Source organism: Ahaetulla prasina, chromosome 2 (assembly GCF_028640845.1).
Source record: "Ahaetulla prasina isolate Xishuangbanna chromosome 2, ASM2864084v1, whole genome shotgun sequence".
Taxonomy (NCBI): domain Eukaryota; kingdom Metazoa; phylum Chordata; class Lepidosauria; order Squamata; family Colubridae; genus Ahaetulla; species Ahaetulla prasina.
The window spans coordinates 169,519,550-169,543,042 of NC_080540.1; the positions used below are offsets into that span (position 1 = coordinate 169,519,550).

The 23,493-nt window shown below is 41.3% G+C and overlaps 1 protein-coding gene across 2 annotated transcripts in view; it reads right to left on the reverse strand.

Moving 5' to 3' along the window:
• Positions 1-208: 208 nt before the first annotated feature.
• Positions 209-23,493, reverse strand: part of ENDOU (endonuclease, poly(U) specific) — a 36,127-nt gene continuing 12,842 nt past the window's right edge. The window contains exons 2-9 of one of the 2 annotated variants that reach the window (XM_058169248.1): positions 22,404-22,538; positions 20,488-20,511; positions 17,182-17,347; positions 16,279-16,481; positions 15,023-15,133; positions 9,261-9,367; positions 2,657-2,799; positions 209-1,604 (exon numbers count right to left, since the gene is read on the reverse strand). In XM_058169248.1, the coding sequence (XP_058025231.1) occupies positions 1,490-1,604; positions 2,657-2,799; positions 9,261-9,367; positions 15,023-15,133; positions 16,279-16,481; positions 17,182-17,347; positions 20,488-20,511; positions 22,404-22,538 (1,004 nt within the window). In that variant the 3' untranslated portion in view covers positions 209-1,489. The remainder of the gene's footprint in view (positions 1,605-2,656; positions 2,800-9,260; positions 9,368-15,022; positions 15,134-16,278; positions 16,482-17,181; positions 17,348-20,487; positions 20,512-22,403; positions 22,539-23,493) is intronic. The other variant, XM_058169249.1, reaches the window with a different exon arrangement.

Consider the following 23,493-nt stretch of genomic DNA (forward strand, 5'->3'; position numbering starts at 1 on the left):
TCTCAGAACCCAATGTACTGGCAAACATTTGTTTGACAATTTCTATTTAGGAGTTGTTACTTATTCTATCGGCTCACTTGGAATGACAGGCAGCTTCAGAAATAGAGACTCTTTAATCTTTAACTTTTGAACTGAAATAGATCAATTACATATTTATCTATCCTGAGATTAGACTTGGAATGCCATAGAATCAGTCAACAGGACACAGTTTTCACCACATCAAATGTGAATTTATTGGACATTTTATCGAGTTTCAATTGAATGCTACAGTTAAACTCCTCCAGATTCAGAAAGAAAATCTGAAGAAACTGTAGAGCTGCAAGATAATGCATATCTCCCAGGAAAAAAAAATATATAATATCACTACTGGGAATAATGTAAACATCATAATTGCTGTTTTAAAAATAAAAGTTGCTCAAACAAAGATTTATTAACCAAATTATACAAATGCATTATATTATTAAGATATAATATTTTGCATCTTATTACATATATATTTTTGCCATCAGCCTTTTACAACTTCACAACAGCCCTGTGAGGTAGGTAGGAGACCATTTTCTCCGTATGATCAATCAAAGGCCTGGGAAATGGTGGGTTTAGTCAAAGACTAGTCACTTGGCCCATGGCTCAGCAACATTTTTAACACAAACGTTAAGCTTTTAGTGCAATTTCTTAGTTTTCTCAATTTTATTGCTGCTTAGAGGCTGGCTAGTATAAGGGAAGGAATTCAAAGAATTCCTGGACGATTAAATGGCCAGTTTCTGTGACATGGCAGGTACATGTGAACTGGTTTTGGTTTTTTTAAACAATATACCAAAAAAGAAATCAGAGAGCAACTCATAGATCAGAAATAGGAGATTAAGTACCATTCTTAAAGATTCTGTTTTGATATGTCATATAGTTATATTAAATACTGATTTAGATTCTCTTCCTCTTCTTGTCCCCATTTCTAATTAGTTTCCTGAGTAGCTACTCTTGCTAAATAGTGTGAATAAATGAAATGTGTGTGTGTGTTGTGTGTATGTGTTTGTGCACACACACACACACACGTTTAATTTATTGCAAAGTTTCTTCATTATTTTGTGCCTAAATAGAAAGCAGGTTTATTTCAAGAAAAAAGACAATGGCAGGTAATTTTAGAAATGTTCAGAACCTGCCTGCTCTCCGTTGTTCATTTTCTTAAAAAATCAAACATGATTTCACTTTCTATTCTGTTTTTACATTAAGCGAAATGTGTGTCATCTCCAGAAAAAAGTTACTTGGCATCTATGCCTTCCAGCTGAATTTATAGTCCGCTAAAGACTTGTAAGATTTGTAATCTCTTTTCACTATGACCGATTCCGGCTATCAGAAGTACAACATTAAAAGATCAAACAACACATACAATATACAGCAGGTGTGAAATGGCATGAAGAGAAATTAACATTGGCTGTTCTGTGGATTGTTTCTGGGTCTTTCAGGAGGGTTTCTTTTTTTTAATCTTGCAACCTCATGGGGTAGCCACATAAGCTGTGGCAATATACTTTTTGCCGTTGCCATAAGTGGATTTATCCCAAGTATACGTTTGGATATTCAGTTTGTGGCCTCCAATTTTCAGAGGACACCTGAAGAACAGAAAACTGGTATGAAATCATCTTTCTTAAATAAAAGCTCTAGATAATTATTTAGAATAGGCTACAATTGAGTCAAATTACTAGCTGAACATTTTCACCTTTTCTCTGTAGCACCATCTTTATGAATGTTGTCTGCTTCAACCCCTTGAAAACCACCTTCATGGAAGGTTCAGAAGATCTCCCATGAGTAGGATCGTTTATGGGACAACCTTAATAAACTGCTTGAATGAACCCACTGATGTGAGTCATGTCTTGGGGCTGTTAAATTCTGCAAGGTGTTATTATGTGCTACTCCTAAATCATGAAAACCATTTGCCTGAACATTACTGGAAAAATTCAGAATTTTTACTCTACCTGGAATCAAGACCTCAAGGTGTTTTCATGAGCGTTACTTTGCTCAGGCTTTAATTTGAAGGCTAAGTTTATTGACATCAATTGCAGAGGTGGGTTTCAGCAGGTTCTGACCAGTTCTGGAGAACCAGTAGCAGAAATTTTGAGTAGTTCGTAGAACCGGTAGTAAAAATTCTGACTGGCCCCGCTCCCATCTATTATCTGCCTCCCAAGTCCCAGCTGATTGGGAGGAAATGGGGATTTTGCAGTAACCTTCCACTGCCACACCCACCAAGCCACGCCTTTCAAGCCATGCCACACCCACCAAGCCACACCCACAGAACTGGTAGGAAAAAAATTTGAAACCCACCACTGATCTATTGACTAAGATAGCTAAATGAAACCTTTGTCTTCAAAAGGGACAGACCTTTTCAAATTGGATGTTAGGGAGTGCACAGTCAATGTAAGAACATTGCTATTTCATTCCCTGCTTGTCAGCTCTGCTTCTGAAAACAATTGACTGGATCAAAGCTTTCATTTCACTTGGAAAGAATGATCCAATTTCATTCAGAACGTGAATACTTTCACGTTTAATACATGGGAAGTAGCACATCAAAAACATGCATTGGCTTCCAGACTATCTTTGATTGGCACTGCATCTTCTCATTTTTAACTGCCAGGAAAATAACTCTTGGCCCTAACAATATACTTACACTTTTCCAGGCCGAGCAATGAAACACAGGGAATAGAGTCCAAATTCAAATTCAGGACTGCTTCCAATAAAAGCACTTCCAACCTGTTTGTAAAATCCATCGAATTCGAATTGCATTCCCAACACATCAGGATATGAGGTCCACTAAAGAGAAGGGAGAAAAAAACGATGCTGGAAATTTTTCAAGAGCTTTGATCTACACTGTTTGCAACAACAAAATATTTCCAGGAAGAATTTTGCATGGTGAAGCCATACAAAGCACAAATTCTTAAATTCAGTTCAATGAGATATGACTATTAGTGAAGACTAGTGAGCATAAGAGGGATACCATGTTCTATCGGCAGTGTGAGGCCAAGAAAATATATTGGTGCTTCTTTTATGAGAAGTGAGGAAAGATTTGTCATATGGCAAGTAGGGTTCAGTGTTTGCTCCACATAACCTCCCACATAAAGCTGATCAGTGGGGCCACCAATGTCATTTTGTTTGCCCTTGAGTGAAGTTCAGTACTATTGGAGATGATTGTCCTCATTCAATGGGCATGCAACTTCTGGCTGCACATGGAACAGTGAGGGAGGAAGGGGACATTCGCCTAGCTAGCCAGGTCAGTCAAATCAACCCTGGTAATCAATGGGGGTGACAAATGTCACGGCAGTGATTAAAATACGTCACATGATGGCCTATGCCTAAACCAGCCAAAGAAAATCTCAAGAGACAAAAGTTCCTAAACTCTTCTCAACCTTCTAAGTCTCAGTCCACCCCTGCTTGGCTCAGAATCCAACATAGTCAGAGTTTCAACATAGTTAATGGATATTAACATGTGACCATGGCCAGCCCTACCATTAGAAAGTGATAACAACATGAACATGGAACAAACTAGTTATTTAAACATATTTTTTTTTTTATAAAAAAGTTTTATTTTTACAATCTTGTCAAATAATTCATCCAATGTACAGTTATATACAATTAGTCGGGCCTGCCCAGTCACCACCCCCCTTTTTAACCTTCTTCCCTCTTCTACCTTCTTTTACTTTCCAAACCTTCCTCTCCTTCTCTTATCTACCTCCTCTCCTCCCTCCACCCTACACTCTTCTCCTTCTTCTACCCCTCTTCCTTCCTCTTCTCCTCTTTCCTACCTCCTACTCTCTCTTTTTTCCCTCCCCACCGTTCTAAAATGGCAACTGAAGTTTTTTCTGAAGTATTTGCTGAGATATTAGCAGCTCGTCCAGCAGATGTGGCTTATCAAATTGATAAAATATATCGTGTGAATTCTTGGATAGCAAGGCAAACATATTTCAAGTGTATGTGAGTGTGTACTGTATTTTTTGGAGCATAAGACGCACCGGACTATAAGATATCACCTACCTTTTTTGGTGAGGAAAACAAGAAAAAGAAATCTGCCTCCCAACAATCTTGCTTGGTTGCAGCAAACAGCAAATAGCCTGCTTTACTTTCATTTTCGTTTTCAGCATAGCTTGATTAGCACAAGAAAAAAAATCTGCGCCCAGCAATTTACCTCCTTGCAGCAAGCAACAGAGGCCTGTGCAGCAATAGCCAATGGCAATCCCTGCAGCCTGAAACAGCTGAGAGTTGGGAGGCCGATCCAAGGGACAATCAACTTGTGCTAATTAGGCTGTGCTGAAGCTGAAATGGGCTGTTTCTTCCTGCTGCTTGCTGCAAGGAGGTAAATTGCTGGGAGGCAGAAATCAAAGGGTGGGGGCCAGTGGGTGAGCAGGGCTACATTTGATGTATTAGACGCACCAAATTTTCACCCCCTTTTAGGTGGGAAAAAGGTGCATTTTATACTCTGAAAAATATGGTATAAGGACACACGGTCATATATACAGGAGCAGATATATTTGTGGGTTTATCTGCCTATCAAAATAACATAGCCAATATTTGGATTTGGTGAGATGGGATGGAATTTATGATTTTATCTCAGCCTCAGAAAAATGTTTTGGGCTAGAATCCCACAAGTGACTGACATCCTAATACCCAAGCTCCTTGCGATATTCTAGAAATCATCCCATACCAAGATGTCATCTGGTCTTGTCTTACCAACTAGCAATGCTAGGTGGCAAGCTAACACAGTGTTTGCCAAACAGAAGGCTCCAATGAAAGCTCCTGATTGGTCTTGCTGCTCCATATCTGAGCCAATAGCAGGGGAGAAAAGATCAGGTGGACTATAGCAGTAGGGTGAAAGTCCTGCTTGGTGAAGAAAGATGAACAGCGACATAGCCTGTGGAAAGCAGGACCTGAATAGGCTGGTGCAGTGGGAGAAGAAAGGGAGGGAGGGAGGGAAGGAGGGGTGCTGTATTTCCCTTAGAGAAAAATCAGACTACTGCTTCTTTGAAAAAGAGAAATTGCTGATGTGTCCCAGATGTTCCTAGAACAAGAGGGTATATTAGTGGGTCATATAGGAGTAGAAGAGGAAATGAATGAAGGCTCCAGTGTTTTTCTCATTAGTCCAAGAGCCCATTCTGCATTGCTAAGAGGAGAGGGAGTCCACAAAGAAGCATCTAAGATGGACTTAACTCCTGGCATTCTCTGAAAGCTTGAATCCAGCCAAAGACTATTTTTGTGACATTGTATGTACCCAGAATGTGTCATCAGTCACAACTGGACAATTATGTATAAGTTGTTTTCTTTTCTTTTTCCTTCTTCTTCTCTTTCTTTTGAACCACCATTGTTAATAACATATTTTCTGAGTCTGTTTTAGGCAGGGGGAGGGAGGGCAGGCATTCCTCTTGCCCAAAACCTCACATCTCCCTGCTAACCATGCTGAGTTATACATCCATCTGTCTGCAACATTGAGCTACAGTCTGAGAAACCTTGCACCCAAAAAATAGGAGTTTACTGTTAAGATACTGTAAGAATCTTTCATGCTTTTATTGCAATACGGTTTTTAAAGGACTTTCTTGTAGTACTGCTGTCATACTGGTTTGTTTGTTTTTTCATTAGAAACAAATCCAGGAGATCCTGCCTCTGTCTTCATAAAATATTTTAAAAAGAAAGAAACCTGAAGGATTTATTTATTTATTTATTTATTTATTTTGTCACAACATCATACAAAAAGATTATATAGTATATAAACATATATATGAGTAAATGTTAGGAGGTATAAGCATATATATATATACAGGAAGAAGAAAAGAAAAACAATAGGACAGGAACGGTAGGCACGTTTGTGCGCTTATGCACGCCCCTTATGGTCCTCTTAGGAATGGGGTGAGGTCAATAGTAGAAAGTTTTTGGTTAAAGCTTTTAGGATTATGAGAAGAGACCACAGAGTCAGGTAAAGTATTCCAAGCACTGATGATTCTGTTACAGAAGTCATATTTTCTGCAATCTAGATTAAAGCGGTTAACATTAAGTTTAAATCTATTGGTTGCCCTTGTATTATTGCAATTAAAGCTGAAGTAGTCTTTGACAGGAAGGACATTACAATAGATGATTCTGTGAGTTAAACTTAGGTCTTGTCGAAGGCAATGGAGTTCCAAGTTTTCTAAGCCTAGGATTTCAAGTCTGGTGGGATAAGGTATTTTGTTGTTTTCAGAGGAATGGAGAACTCTTCTTGTAAAATATTTCTGGACACGTTCAATTGTATTGATGTCAGAGATGTGGTGAGGGTTCCAAACAGGTGAGCTGTATTCTAGAATTGGTCTAGCGAATGTTTTATATGCTCTGGTTAGTAGTGTGGTGTTTTTGGAAAAGAAGCTATGCAAAATTAGGTTTACAACTCTTAGAGCTTTTTTTGCTATGTAGTTGCAGTGGGCTTTGGTACTTAGATCATTTGACATGAAAACTCCAAGGTCTTTAACGGGATGGGGGTCGTCTGTAAGGTAATGTCCATCTAGTATGTACTTAGTTGTTGGGTTCTTTTTTCCTATAGGTAAGACTGAGCATTTGCTGGTTGAAATTTGAAGCTGCCAATTTTTAGACCAAGCGGATAGATGATCAAGGTCGTTTTGAATGATAGAAGTATTGTCTGTCGTGTTAAATAGTTTGACATCATCAGCAAAGAGAACACAATTACTTGAGATGTGGTCACAAAGATCATTAATGTATAGTATAAAGAGTGTTGGTCCAAGGACGCTGCCTTGAGGAACGCCACTCATGACAGGAACATGATTATTATTTTTTTGTATTTATATCCCGCCCTTCTCCGAAGACTCAGGGCGGCTTACACTATGTCAAGCAATAGTCTTCATCCATTTGTATACTATATACAAAGTCAACTTATTGCCCCCCAACAATCTGGGTCCTCATTTTACCTACATTATAAAGGATGGAAGGCTGAGTCAACCTTGGGCCTGGTGGGACTTAAACCTGCAATATTGCAAGCAGTTGCTGTTAATAATAGGCTGCATTAGCCTGTTGCGCCACCAGAGGCCCATATTTGATAAAGCATTGCCAATTTTGACCACTTGTTGTCTGTTAGACAGAAAAGCAGATATCCATTTGTGGAGGGGTCCTGAGATGCCATAGGATGTTAGTTTTAGGAGAAGTTTATCGTGTACTACTGAGTCAAAAGCTTTGCAGAAGTCTATGTAGATTGCATCTATTGATTTGCCTTGATCGAGATTTGAAGTCCATATGTTTTTGCAGTGGAGAAGTTGTAAGTTACATGATAATTTTTTCCTGAAACCAAATTGTTTGTTGGAGAGTAGGTTGTTAGTTTCTAAGTGTGAGGTAATGGATTGGTTGATGATAGATTCCATGACTTTGCAGGTGACGCAGCAAAGGGAGATCGGTCTGTAGTTTTCGACTAAGCTGGGGTCTCCTTTTTTGAAGATAGGGATGACTGTGGCTAGTGACCAAAGTTTGGGAAGAGAACTGGTAGTGAAAGCTTTATCAAAGATAATACTTAGGGGTTCTGCTATATTAATGGAAAGTTTTTTTAAGAAATATGCACATAGTCCATCGGGTCCAATAGAAAGCGATGGTTTTAAGTTGTGAAGAGCTTTTCCAACGTTGTCTTCTGTGAAATCTATATGAGTTAAATCATCATAGTCATTGCTGGTTCGTTTGTGGAATGTCGGATATGTGTTATCAGAGTTAACAAAAACTGAGCCAAAGAAAATGTTGAAGAGGTTTGCTTTGACTGTTTCGTCATTGCATTCTTTGTTGTTAGAATCTTTTAGTGGTGGAATGGATCTTGAGTCTTTAAGTTTATTGTTGACAAAATTATAAAAGGCACGATTGGAATTTGTGCGTAGAAGGTTCTCTTCTTGCTTGGTGTGGTAATTTGTGCATTCAGTTTTTATTTGGTTGCATATGCTTCTGTAGCGGTTTTTGAAATTTGTAACATAGCCTTTTTTGTTTCTTTTCCAGAAGGATTTTTTTTTTTGATTGAAGCTTTTTTATTGATATGGGTAGTTTGTTTTTCTTGGTCATGGTAGTCATTTGTGGTACATATAGTTTAATGACTCTATTGATTTCAAGTAGGAAGACTCTATAGTGATCATCAGCAGTTATGCAGGTTGCAAACAGATTTTGCCAGTCCAGAAATGAAAGATCGTTGTTTATAAGGTTGTAATTGGCTTTTATGAAGTTGTAGTTGGGAATACTGTTGTTATGACGATTTAAGTATGGACGTATATTGAGACGAAAATCAATCATGCAGTGGTCACTGTTGGAAAAAGGTTCTTTAATTTGTAGTCCGTAAATTGAGTTTGAATTGTTGCGGAAGATGAGGTCAAGGCAGTTGTTGAGTCTTGTATTGTTAGTTACAAGTTGTTCAAGACCTAGGTTTGTAACAGCATTGTATAGTGTAGTATGGATTGGGTCAGTTGAACATTCATTAGTTGTCCAGTTAATGAGAGGTAGATTTAGGTCACCCAGGAAAATGAGAGGATATGGGCAAGAGGTAGCCCATGTTAGCATTGAGGTTAGCATATTATACCTTATTAATAACATGCCCTTCTCTAGATAGATTATGGATCATGATAAATAATAGATGATAGATAGATAGATGATATAGATAGATAGATAGATAGATAGATAGATAGATAGATAGATAGATAGATAGATAGATAGACAGATAGACAGACAGACAGACAGACAGACAGACAGACAGACAGACAGACAGACAGAATGGATATATATAATGATAATTCTATCAACCACACAGAGAGAGGGGGGATTATAGATAGGTAGAAAGAGACAGACAGAGACAGAGATGCATGTATTTTTTCTCTACCCATATACCAATATGCTCTATTAAATTTAGCAACAGCCTGGCATTACAACAATATAACCAATTCCATCACTTCTGTTATTATTTTTTCCTCCACTTCCATTATCCGGAGGAATGGCAGGCCTCCATAATATTTGCATGGCTGTTTATCCCCTAAACAAGGAGAAATTGGCTTTATTGACAGGATTCTATCCAGTCAATAGCAAAGAATGTTGGAAATTATAGCTCAGTATTTCACAGAGAGACCAAACAGATGCCCCGTATGCCTATTTCATAGGCTATGTGCTGTGGCATCCCGGGGAAAGTGCCGGTGAATTAACAGCTGAACTGGAATCTCTTCTCTTCTCATAAAGTGTGTTAATTTTTCACCAGTAGTGGAAGATTATTCATTTCCCACAGTGAAACATACCAGACCATCATAGCTGTGGCTATGATAGTTAACGATGCCCTGTTTCTCCAGAAGGTAGAAACGAATCCAGTTGTGGAATCCAGATACTTTTTCTTTCTTGATTTCTCCTAGAAAGAACCATAAACAAATGAACAGATGAATTTATATTCATAACGAAAATTATAAGTCATGCAATATAATTCCTTGCACTTTATACAGTGCAAGTATAAGTTAAGAAAGAGCTTTCCTCCAGCCTATCAATAAGAAAAGCCTAAGAAAATAATTCAGGCTTGTCATTCTTCGAAGTGCTTTCTGAAACACAGGAGAACTTTACCAAGTTCGCTATGTTACGTTCGGGAGGTAACGAGGCTGGAGACCAGGGTAGTGACAACAGCTCTTTAATATATGGTGAACCCAGCAACCAGGCTGGGGAAAAACCTCTCCTTATATACAGTTCAACCGGCGGCTTTAACCAATCAGCAACGTGCTTGTTTCCCGCCAAAATATTTAAAGATACATTACACTCCTTCCCTCCCAGAAAACACTTTACCCATATTTACAAGATATTTACATATTATTTTTCAACGTAATCACGCAAATAGACTGGGCGTCTCCTGACTCTTTCGGACCTGCGCAGTACATTCCCTGGGAGTGGGTCGAGCTGACTGGAGGGGCTGTTTGCTCCTCTCAGCTCCTTCTCTAGGCCATCCGGCCCTGGATTATTAGCAGAGTCGTCCCTGCTGTTTTCTACTGGAACCTGTGGGCGTCGCTGGACCTCCGGAAACTCAGATAAGTCCTGCGATTTTTCCGGGTTTGAGTCAGCTGTGGAGTCAAACATTGTATAGTCAGGGCCCGTTTCGACTAATTCAGATTGTTCGGCTATGCGTTTACGTATTTGGTCTATGTGGCGCCTCCATACTCGGCCGTCCTTTAACTCTACCAAGTATGATTTTGGACCTGTTCTGTTTAGGATTTGTCCTGCTATCCAGGTTGGGCCTTCACCATAGTTGTGTGCCCACACTCGGTCTCCTATTTCCATTTTTCTTGTTTTTCCTATTTCCCCCTTGTAACCCTCCGGCGTATAGTTTGGATTTAAATGGTCTAGGGGGCACCTGAGCTTTCGGCCCATTAGTAATTCGGCTGGGCTTCTGCCGGTTGTGACACAGGGGGTTCTGTGTTGGACGGCCAGGAAAACATCGATTTTTGTTTGCCAGTCGCCTGGCTTAAGTCTGGACAATGCCTCTTTTGCGCTCCGGACGAAACGCTCTGCAAGGCCATTCGTCGCAGGGTGGAAAGGCGCCGAGAGGGCATGTCGGATGCCCTCTTCTGCCAAGTACTCCTCAAATTGGGTTGCCGTGAATTGCGGGCCGTTATCGGAAACTAGCGTGTCGGGCAAACCATGGGTTACAAATAGGTGCCGTAGGACTGAGATCACGGCCTCGGCTGTCATGGATCTCATGAGAATGATTTCCAGCCATTTGGAGTAGGCATCGACTACTACCAGGAAGGTTTGGCCGTGGAAGGGGCCGGCAAAATCAATGTGTATTCTAGACCAGGGCCCCTGGGGTCTCTCCCATTCCCGAACCGGGGCCGTTGGGGGTAGCGGTCTGGACTCTTGGCAGGCCTGACACTTCCCTACCCTTTCAGCAATTTCTGAGTCCATTAAGGGCCACCATACATAGCTTCTCGCTAAGCCCTTCATCCTTACGATCCCTGGGTGCCCCTCGTGAAGGAGATCCAACACCCTGTTCCTCAATTTCTCTGGGATCACCACTCGATCCCCCCATAGCAGGCACCCCCCTTGAGCCGACAGTTCCCCACGTTTTTTTACAAACTCTTTAAAACGCTCGCCCGGCGCAGCGGGCCACCCTCTTTGTACCCAACCAAGTACAGTTCTTAAAATAATGTCTCGGTATGACGCCCGAGCCACCTCCTTAGATGTGACTGGGCCAGAGTCCAGAGAGTCAATCAACAGTATGGGCGTCCCCGGAGTGGGGTCCTCGATCGCCCCTGGTAGTGGGCATCTGCTTAATGCGTCCTCATGCCCCAACTCTTTTCCCGGTCGATGCCACAGTTTGTAGGAGTAGGCGGCCAAAAAGATAGTCCATCGGGTCAATCGGGGCGAAAGTGCCACGGGCGTTGGGCGGTCCCCCGCCAGTAACCCTAACAGTGGTCTATGGTCTGTAACAATTTCAAAGTCTCTACCAAAAACGTATTCGTGAAACTTTTTTACCCCTGACACTATAGCTAGAGCTTCCTTATCCAACTGACTGTAGTTCCTCTCTGTCGAGGACATCGTTCTGGAATAGAAGGCTATTGGGGCTTCTGTGCCATTTGGAAGCCTGTGGCTGAGCACAGCCCCCACCCCGTAAGGGGAAGCATCGCAAACTAATACCAATGGCATTGTGCTATGATACTGTATGAGTAAACTATCGCTTGATAGTAGATGTTTTACTGCTTCGAAAGCCCTAGCTTCCGTCTTTCCCCAAGACCAAGCAGTATTCTTTCCCAGTAACTTATGTAGCGGCTCGGCAACGGTTGCCTTATTTTTCAAAAAGACCGCGTAAAAGTTCACTAGACCCAGGAATGCCTGTAGCTCTGCTTTGTTTTTAGGCGCTGGAGCCTTTCTTATTGCCTTGACCTTGCTTTCAGTGGGGTGGATTCCTTCCTTGTCTATTCTGTAGCCTAAGAACTCTACAGATTCTACCCCTATTTGGCATTTGTTCACTTTAACCTTTAGACCGGCTGACCGGAAAATGCCCAGAACTTTTCTCAAACGTTCCCCCAATTCTTCTAAATTTTCGGCTGATACCAATACATCATCGAAATAGGGGACTACCCCCGGGAGCCCTTGCAGAAGTCGCTCCATTAAATTTTGAAATAGACCAGGAGCCACACTCACCCCAAACTGTAACCGGGTACACTTGAAAGCACCTCTGTGAGTCACAATTGTCTGGGCTTCGGCTGTGTTGGCGTCTACGGGCAGTTGTTGATAGGCTTGGGCCAAATCTAACTTGGCAAAAACGTGCCCTTGCCCCAGCGAGTGCAGCAAGTGTTGCACCACGGGGACCGGGTAAGCGCTTTTTTGCAAGGCTTTGTTTAACGTCGCCTTGTAGTCAGCGCAGATTCTAACTGACCCATCTGGTTTCACTGGGGTGACGATTGGCGTCTCCCACTTTGCGTGATCGACTGGCACCAGAATCCCCTGACTGATGAGCTTGTCTATCTCCTTGTCAATTTTGGGTTTAAGGGCAAAAGGGACTCTCCTTGCCTTTAACCGAATGGGGGCTACCTGGGGGTCTAAATTGAAGGAAATAGGGGTCCCCTTGTACTTGCCCAGGCAGTCCTTGAAGACATCTTCGAACTCGTTCATGAGTGTGTCTTTTAGGTTAAAGTCACTTCTGTAGATGCCAGTCACTCCCATGCCCAATGCACGGAACCAGTCCAGTCCCAACAAACTTGGCAGGGTCCCCTCGACTATCGTGATGGGCAGGGTCTTCTTGTGTGGTCCGTACTCGACGCGGACGGAGGTGGTCCCTCGAACAGGGATGCGATTCCCTTGGTAGTCGTGAACTCGTAGCCGCTGTGTTTGCAGTTTGCGTTTGGCGATTCTCGGCAACGTTTTCGCAAAAGTGTCCCAGGACATGATTGTGATCGCTGACCCGGTGTCCACTTCTAGTCGGCACGGCACTCCTTCGATTTTTGGTTTGGTGAAGATCTTCTTCTCGACACGGGTTGCTGCACGACCTATGATCACGGTCGTTCGGTTTGAGTTCGCGCCCTTTTTGTTTTGACCAATCGCGGGTCGCCTTGCCGATCCTGCGCTCTGATTGGTTGGTTTGAATTTTCGGCGGGAAGGTTGGGGTGCTCGACAGACTTGAGCCAGGTGCCCCTTCTTCTCGCACCGCCGACATGTAGCGTCCTTGAACTTGCATCGTTGACGCTGGTGTTGCCCTCCGCAACTTCCGCATTCATCCCGGTCTTCTTTGCCCCTTCTCTCGGTGAGGCAAACTCCTTCCTCATCCTCGCCGTCTGATTTCTTCATTGTGGACCGGGGTTGATTTCGCGCTCGCGCTCGCCGATGGCGTGAGTGGCTTTTGTAGGGTTTCCGCCGCTTGGGTGGACATTTCATGAGCTCTGGCTTCGTCCAGAGCGTTTGCCAGCGTTAGATTGCTTTTTGATAGCAGCCGCCTCCGCAAACGAATGTCTCTGACCCCACGGATGAGTTGCTCTAACAGCTCCTCATCCAAGTCTCGGTACCCACAGTCCTTGGAGGCTTTTCGCAGGGCGGCCATGTAATCGCTGATGGATTCGCCCTCTTGCTGTCTGCGCTCTCCAAATTCAAAACGCCGTACGTATTTGGACGGTGTTGGCGCGAAATGGTTCTTCAATAGATTTTGCAGAGTTTGCCACGATACCGATTGTACCGGCGTTGGCTCTGCCAGGGCTTCCGCGATGTCGATGACCTCGGGACCGCAGTGGCTCAGGAAATATGCCCTTTTGCGGTTGTCTGGAACTCCTTGCAGTTCGTTTGCCTCTAGGAAGCTTTCGAAACGGGTCATGTACGTTCCCCATTTCTCCCTGGCTGGGTCAAACGGTGCGGGCGGAGTGTAGCTGGCCATCTCCGCGTTTCTGCCCTGAGTTTGCTGGGTTCGGTTCTTCCGTGCGTTCAGCTCGTTCCTGGTGCTCTTTAGCCTCGAGATCCCACCTTCGTCGCCAGTGTTACGTTCGGGAGGTAACGAGGCTGGAGACCAGGGTAGTGACAACAGCTCTTTAATATATGGTGAACCCAGCAACCAGGCTGGGGAAAAACCTCTCCTTATATACAGTTCAACCGGCGGCTTTAACCAATCAGCAACGTGCTTGTTTCCCGCCAAAATATTTAAAGATACATTACACGCTATATTTTGACCGAGGGATAAATAGGAAGAATGATAGTAGCAAAAAGGAAGACATGGGTAAAGCTTAATGGAAAGGCAAAATGAAATGGAATCACTAAAGGATATGATGGTTGGAAATTCAAAGAGATGGAGCCCAAGAAACCTAATGAACTTCTTCTGCAAGTTGAACTACATAGACCATTCTCCCATATTTGGTGAGCCTCAATAATGTTGAGGTCATGTGCAGCTGTATTTCGAAGCAGCATGAGGGGTTCCCAAATAGGGAATATCTTTAAAAGTTAATCCAAATCAGTTTATATCAGCAAGCCCTTCATCCTGTCAAGGTCATCAGTTCGCTTTTAGCAGAACTGTCTTTAGTTTGCCATAAACTTCCATCTTTTAAGGGATAAAATGTGCTAAAACAGTAAGACAGACAAATTGTGGTTGTACTGGTAGTCCTTGAGTTACAACAGCAATTGGGACTGGGAACCCTGTCACTAAGTGACGCAGTTGTAAAGTTGCAATATCGTGTGATCATGATTGCTTAATGACAGCAGTCCGAGGAATCCCAATTGATGGTTGTTGTGAGCTACCCAGAGTTGCTTACAATAGGCTGCCAGATAAATCTAATAAATAAATAAAGACTTCATATGATCCTGATTTGCATCTTCCTGCTGACTTCCCCATTGACTTTGCTTGTGGGAAGCTGGCAGGGATCGCTCTGATTGCAATCATGTGCCTGTGGGGATGCTGCAACAGCCAGAACTTCAAGAACTCATTGTGAATCTCCCTCATTCAGCACTGTCATATCTTTGAGTAGTTGCTGAATGGAAAGCTCATAACCCAAGGACTACCTGCAATTAAATATATGAAAGAACCTCAACTTGGTTTAACTAAACCTACCTAGAAAGACATGTTCGAAGCCACTGGAGTCATCATCCTCGCCTCTGGAATAAAGGCCAAACCACATCTTTTTCAGATCGTCAACAAACTCTGCTTCTGTGTCATAACGATCTAGGATGGAGATACAGATGGATGGCCAACAATCATTGATTCCTCATTACCCAAAGAGCCCACAAAGAATACTCACATCATCCCAACAGTGCTCTGTGGAGCAGAGATATTTTGAAAGAAATCCAAAGTAGACATGTTTGGCAGAGATGGGAAGAAGGTTGGGAGAAAAATGTGCTCTTTGAAATTGTTGTCCACAACTTTCACATCAATTCTGAAAATGTCAAATTTGTTTGCTTTAGGAATCATAGGTTATGAGAGTGCTGCAAATCATCTTGTATGTTACTTTCCTCAGTCACAGAACTATTTCCAGAAACTTCTGAGAGAATGGAAACTTGATCTATTCATCCATACACTCAGCAAAAACAGATGCAACTTCCATGTGATCCAATGTTAGACTACAAAGAAGGAGTTTGACAGCAAAGCCAATTTTTTGGAGGAACTGAGAGCTCCCAATGCTAAGCATAAGGTAAAAGTAAAGGTTCCCCTCGCACATATGTGCTAGTCGTTCCCGACTTTAGAGGGCGGTGCTCAACTCCGTTTCAAAGCTGAAGAGCCAGGACTGTCTGAAGACGTCTCCGTGGTCATGTGACCAGCATGACTAAATGCCTAAGGCACATAGAACACAGTTACCTTCCCACCAAAGGTGGTTTTTTCTACTTTCATTTTTTACGTGCTTTTGAACTGCTAGGTTGGCAGAAGCTGGGACAAGTAACGGGAGCTCACCCAGTTACATGGCACTAAGGATTCAAACTACTGAAACTGCCGACCTTTTGGTCAACAAGCTCAGCATCTTAGCCACTGAGCCACCGCGTCCCTAAGCTAAGCATAATTATATACAAAATTTACAACAACCCTGGTCAAATTGTAGGTTTTAGTGAATTCCCCAAGAGAATAGAAAGCAAATTTCTAGAAATATATTTAGCTTTATACCATGTACAGACTATGTAGGCTTCTGTTCACTTTGGAATGAAATTTGACTAGGGCTGCCTATTGTTTTTTCATGCAACCATGCATTCTACAAGGTCCACCTGGGATAAATATGTTGGGATTTTTGCCCTGAGCAGAACATTGAGGTTGACCCCTTCTACGGTTCTGTGATTCTGTATAAAATAATGTTCATCGTACCTCAATTACCAAAAACTTACTTTTTCTGTAAAGAAACGTATATAGCTCTTTCATGACCTCAGTGTTCATGATCTCCTGGAGGAAATTGTCCTGTTCCTTCATCTGTTCTTTCGTGAATTTCTCCACCATCCCAACATGTGCATTATAATTATCCAATAGTTTGATGAAACTGGCATAAGTTGGCCTTGAGAAGAGTTTCTCATGGTTGACATAGCTGAAGAGCCTGCCCAATGAAAAACCATTTGGAGTGAGGCTGGCCTACAATTTCCCAAAGGCTCAAGATTCATCCCACCTTCCATAACAAATTGGAAAAGTGATTTAATTTAATTAATTAATTAATTTCATTAATGTATACATATCTGAGATGGCTTTCCTACCATATAATTGTGGTGATGAGAGCCACCTACCGCCTTCCCTATTTCTGTCAAGCAGCGATAGACATATGTCCTTTCAGGATCCATTCCAAATGGATTGTAATTAGTCAGTATTCTGCCTTAGATAAAAGGCAGAGACAATTGGTTCTTCCTAATCACCTCAGCCTTATTGGACATCGATTTTTTAATGTAGCAGCCCCTGGGTTTGAACCTGGCATTTTTTTTTTTCTACATGAAAAAGCAATATTTTTGTCATCAAAATTGGACTCCTGCTGTAGTTCCTATGCTCCTGGAATGCATTACTATGGTTGAATGAACATAAATATGTAATAAGTATAGCAGTCATTATTTATTACTATTATTTATTATTGTTATTTTGATATAGTCATCAATAAATATTTCCAGCTCCAAATTTAGAAACAAGAATGCTAAATAGTTATTTTTTCCTATTTTTCCATCTCTTGAATTTTGGTTATCTGGAATTTTGGTTGTCTGTCATCATTCCAATTGCCTATGTTCACTTTGTGGTTTACATTAGGTTAAACTTACTGTTCTGGGGATTTATCTTCCTGCCCATTTGTTTTGGAAGTGAAGTATTGCTTGTTCAGGACAATGTCAGACTCCTCTGCTCTGTTGTGGTCGCTATGATAAATCTTCTCTGATACTTCTTGTAGTTCTTCATCGGTTATAGTATTGTCTGTGTATGAGAATCCTTCTGTTGGAAAAATAATTATTTTAGCTTAAAGTCATTTGAATCAGTCACTGGGGCAAAGCTGCTTAGAAGGAACTCGGTATGTCTAGTTTAATAAAAAGAAGGACTAGGGGAGACATGATAGCTGTGTTCCAATATCTCAGGGGTTGCCACAAAGAAGAGGGAGTCGGGCTGTTCTCCAAAGCACCTGAGGGTAGAACAAGAAACAATGGGTGGAAACTGATCAAGGAAAGAAGCAGCTTAGAACTAAGGAGAAATTTCCTGACAGTTAGAACAATTAATCAGTGGAACAACTTGCCTGCAGAAGTTGTGAATGCTCCAACACTGAAAATTTTAAAGAAAATGTTGGATAACCATCTGACTGAGATGGTGTAGGGTTTCCTGCCTGGGCAGGGGGTTGGACTAGAAGGCCTCCAAGGTCCCTTCCAACTCTGTTGATATATTATATTAGAACAGGCAAAGATGCCATCCATCCAGGATGATTCAAAGATAGCAGATAAAAAGCTTCTGAAAAAAATTAAGTACAATTTGAAAAGTATACAAGTATGCCTATTGGGGAAACATAGCTGAAATGATTCCTGATCTGTATCTGTCACATGCCTTTAACATCGATCTTTGACCATCTTTTATTTTAAAGTGTAAAGATGTTTTAATTTCAGAAGATACATTTCTAAATATAGTTGTGTATCAAAACACATCACATATGATCTGTGTTTTGTTTTTAAATAAAAAAAAAACCAGCATCGTAAGATTTATATTCTGATTAGTACCTCATTGTAAGAGATGAAGACACCGAGAGTGCAAAGTTACAAACATTGAATCATACCCCTGCATGCCCAAAGCAGCACAGTAGGTATTGGCAAATTTAATAACAGTGTATATAGGACAAATTTTTTGAGTAACAGTGGTACAGTTATCCATACACAATCATATTACTCAACAGAAAGATTAAGTTACTCAACAGAACAAACTAGAATGGTGATGATTAATTTTCAATGCACATAATGTGTCTTGTGTGCAAGACCTAATTCTACCAAGGATTCTGTCTTTTTCCCAAGGAGTCTACTTCTACTTTATCTTTACAGCTATTTAGTGATATATTTTAGGCTGAACCACAATAATGAAAGAGACAACTGGCATATTGACCTCTGGGATTTGTGGCTGTGGGGGGATTGACATCTGGCTCTTCCTAGTTCTGTTTTTATACTAGAACCACTAGATCATAAAGGAGGAAGGATCCAGCCTGACTGCCCCAATGCTCCATGTTCTGATCACCATGGAGAGCTCCAGGTATTGTTACTGCCACCTGGCAACACCTCAGAACATATTCAAACCCAAGTAGTTTTGACTATGCCTCTTGAGGAATTTCCTCTGATTTCACAGCAAGGTCTACCTAGAGCAGTGGTTCTTAAACTGTGGATATCTGTACCTATTCTGATCAGGGGTAATGAAGGAGTTGGTAATTGTTTGTGAGTCAGGATTCAAATTTGGGATTGCTGTTTTTGAGACACTTGTATAAAACAACAGCCTGTTTTAATTTGGGGTTGGTTTTTGGAAAAGGTAGAATTAATGACATTACTGTGTTTCCCCCAAAATAAGACCTTGTCTTATATTTTTTGAACCCCAAAATAAGTGCTTGGCCTTATTTTTGGGGAGGTCTTATTATTTTGGGGTGCATGGAGCAAGATGGGGCTTCTCTTGCTGTCTTACCTGATTTCCAGCTCTGTCTCCCTAACCCTAACCAGACCGGCTGCCCATGCATTTAAATATTTTTTGGGGAGGGTTTATTTTGGGGGGAGGGTTTATTTTCGGGAAGGGTTTGTTTTCAGGGGAGAGATTTTTTTCGCGGAAACACGGTATTTAAAACTGGGGAAAGTTTAAATAGCTTGATAATGGGTCCTTCAACCTCTGATCTGTGAACTGGTACCTGACTGTGGCATGCCAGAAACTGGGCTGCACAAAAAAGCGAAGGCCCATCTGTGGGATGCAGGCAACACACAAAACACACCCCCACTGGTCCATGGAAAACCTCTCTCCATGGAACCAGTCCCTGGTGCTGAAAAAGTTGGGGCCACTGATCTAGAAAGACCGCAAAACTTGGGATTTATGGATGATATTTTGAAAAGATTCATGATAAAGTAGTACTGTATAGAGTAAATACCTCTTTGATTGGAGTAATACATTGGACTTTAGTTTTCTGTTCACTAAAGTTCCTAGCAGTGTCAAAAGGTTTAAATGTTTCTGGCTGTATATCATTAGAAGGGAAGCATGTTTTTAAACCCTTTTTTTAAATGTAAATTTTCCTGCAAAATCCTTAAAATTAAGAGAGCCAAGACCATGCCGGCCAATGGATGAATTCAGTTTTGTAACTGCTAATGTTTGATTGCAATGATAGGCAACGTGTTACTTTAAAAGTATTTTGAACACGGTTCCCATAAACTCCACCCTGCAGACAGAGCCAGTTACAAAGGGTGATAGAACTGTCATCCAAAAATATCTTCAAAGGAAGTGAAGGGGCCTTGGTGGCTCAGGCTGTAAGATAGCCTGTTATTAAAACACAGCAGCCTGCAATTACTGCAGGCTCGAATCCCACCAGGCCCAAGGTTGACTCAGCCTTCCATCCTTTATAAGGTAGGTAAAATGAGGACCCAGATTGTTGGGGGGGCAACAAGTTGACTTTGTAAATATACAAATAGAATGAGACTATTGCCTTACACACTGTAAGCCGCCCTGAGTCTTCGGAGAAGGGCGGGATATAAATGTAAAAAAAAAAAAAAGTGGTTGTTGCCACTGGGTGTCAGTGAAGAGGAAGTAAAAGTTTGTTTTAGCTACAGCAAATAGAACTGGGGAATGTCGGTATCATCAATGAAGTAAACAACTGATGGTAAGCTAGCAATTACTATTGATAAAAGCAGCTTCTACTTACTGTTGAAACTGCAATAGCAAAATTAAGCAACTAAGAGCCGAGAGGAGGTAGGGGTGATAATTGGCTAGGAATTCCTTCATATGAGGAGCTCCTACCCAATCAGCTCACTCCTGCCTTCATTAGCTCCTCAAAAGGTTCGCCAATAGCTGTATGGCTTAAGCAGTTATCAATTTTCATTGCCCATTTCATATAAAGAAGAGAAGGTGCCAATACTTGCCCTTTTCTTGGTTATCTGTAGTACCTGTTAAAGAAGGAAAAAATCTGGTGTGAATCTTCTGGTTACAGAGGAGCATATACCTTGTCATTTATTTCTATAGATATGGTTGCCAAAACAGGCGGATGATTGTCAGCGTGGGAAAGGCGGCTGCAAGTCTCACTTCTCCGTTTTGGATTTTTGCATCTCATCTGGAGGAATATTTCCACACTTTCCAATTGATTGATTCCCAATAGAGAGAGAAGGGCAGGCAGCTGAACTATTTAGATGCTGCCCAGTGATGAAATCCATTTTTTTTTACTACTGGTTCTGTGGGCGAGGCTTGGTGGGTGTGCTGTGGCTTGGTGGGCGTGGCTTGGTGGGTGTGGCAGGAGAAGGATATTACAAAATCTCCATTCCCACCCTAGTCTGGGGCCAGCCAGAGGTGGCATTTGCTGGTTCTCCGAACTACTCAAAATTTCCGCTACCGGTTCTCCGAATGACTCAAAATTTCCACTACCACTGGTTCCTCAGAACCTGTCAGAACCTGCTGGATTTCACCCCTGCTCCTGTCCTTTTGAACTATATATTTATTTATTTATTTATTTATTTATTTTAAAAAATATTTAAATGTTACCTTCAGGTTTTCCTAGGGAGGCTTACAATAGATTAAAATCAGCCAATGAAATCCCAAGCACTTAAAATAGAATATCATAACATGGTAATCTAAATACATAATGCTAAAAGAATAAACCACTCAAGTAGCCGCCCACATCCAAAGCATGTAACAAAACTATCTTGCTAACTCAGGGTATTAATTGATTCAAAATCAACATTGTTTTGTCTGGTAATGAAAAGACCATGAATTGCTAGTTGTTCCTCACTGGGATCAGAGTCCCCTTGACACTTCAATGTCTGTTTTGCTTTGTATCCGTGAAGACAACTTCTCAATGATTTAGGGGTGGACACAACAGGAAGAAAGAAATTTTGCAGCAAGATCAACAATGCTGCTACTGAAAAAATCCCATGGGAGGAGCCCACGCCTCACTGTTCCTCTTCTCTATCCCTGAAGCGCTCGGTGGTGATATAGCTGCAATAGCTGCAAACGGCCTTAAGTGACTGCCGCGCACTTCAAAGGGCCACACTACAGCTGATCAGCGTTGTAGGCAGCGAGTAGACCGGTGCCTCTATTTTTAAAGAAGGTAGACCGGTGCCTGCCAAAAAAAGACACTTGGTAGACCGGTGCCTCTCAGTAAAAGGCAATTGGTAGAGCGGGGCCTCTATTTTTTAAGAAGGTAGACCGGGGCCTCCCAAGTTTTGTATACTTTATTATTTTTATTATTTATTATTATTGACCATGCCCATTCAGTCACCTGACCACCAAGCCACACCCACCAATTAAGTCACACCCACAGAACTGGTAGGGAAAATTTTTAGATTTCACCCCTGAGTCAAACTATTCTCCAAAGCACCTGAGGGTAGAACAAGAAGCAATGGGTGGAAACTAATCAAGGAAAGAAGCAACTTAGAACTAAGGAGAAATTTCCTGACAGTTAGAACAATTAATAAGTGGAACGACTTGCCTTCAGAAGTTGTGAATGCTCCAACACTGGAAATTTTTAAGAAAATGTTGGATAACCATCTGACTGAGATGGTGTAGGGTTTCCTGCCTGGGCAGGGGGTTGGACTAGAAGGCCTCCAAGCTCCCTTCCAACTCTGATGTTATGTTATGTTATGTTAAGTTATGAGCCTGCAGCAACAAGAAGCAACATATCAAATCTCTATTCCAGATTATATGTCTCCAATTTGACAATACAGCGTTTTATATGTGACCTTAACTTTTTGAAACAAGGAATTATTACAGAACACATTCTGATCTCAGGACAACTAACTGTAGTGGTGACATCCACTTAGTCAAGCTTGGTCAGAGAATGGCTTACCTGTTCTGCAGTGGATGAGATAATCTTCACAGCAGTTCTGATTTTGTTCACAGTTATCATCACAGTGGCACTCATCTTCCTTGTTATATATTTCATTACATCGTCCTTTGCAGGAATCCGCAGGACCATACAAAGCTGAAAAGTAGAAGTAATATTGGGAGAGGCAAAACAGTTAGCAGGGCCACGATTAGCAGCAAATGGCAATAAAAAAAGATGATCCTGATGCCATATTTGAGGGCTAATGGAGTGTCTCCCTCAGCTAGAAGAACATTTGGGTTCTGTTCCTTTGAATATTGTCAAAGAAAGGGGGTCACTCTAAATGAATAGAGATTACAACAACCCAATGCTGTGTGGGTGGCCTATAGAAAACACTTGATTTGAATTGGCTTCCTCATTGGTCTTAGGTACCAGCTCAAAATAATGGTGATGATCTTTAAAACGCTGAAACTTAGAATATATAAAGGACTACTTATTCCTATAAATCTATCCATTCACTGAGATCAACTTCAAGAAGCCTTCCTGAAGCCTTCCTGCATCTAAAGCTTTAAGTCCCCCCTTCCAAGGGAGCCTTGTCTCATTACCTTGCTAAGAATCCTTGGAAGATGGTTCAGGTACTTTATTCCACCAGGAATAAATATTTCTCATCTTTAATCTAGAGCCTATTTTTGTTATCCGAATTCATTTGTTTGGATATAATCCCTTAGAGCAACAGAAGATACATCTCCCTTGTCTGAATGATGACCCTTCAAATATTTGAAAAGTATTTGTTGTATTCTTTCTTTCTTTCTTTCTTTTTCTTTTTTAAGTTTTTTATTTTTCAAAATATAAACATTCCATCTTTCCTTAAACAGTGTGTCATCTGGGTACAAATATCTCTGTACAACAGCCGTTAGCATTTACAACCTCATTCACATTTAATATTAATTGTCTAATCTTAAAATTATTGTACATTAAACTGTTGAACATTATAAGCCTCTTCATTTTTTCTCTTAACATGTCTTCTAGTAAAAATATAATAATGATAGTATTAAACATAATTATCCTCATCATCATAATACTAACAATTTTCTTATTTATACCTCTATTTTAA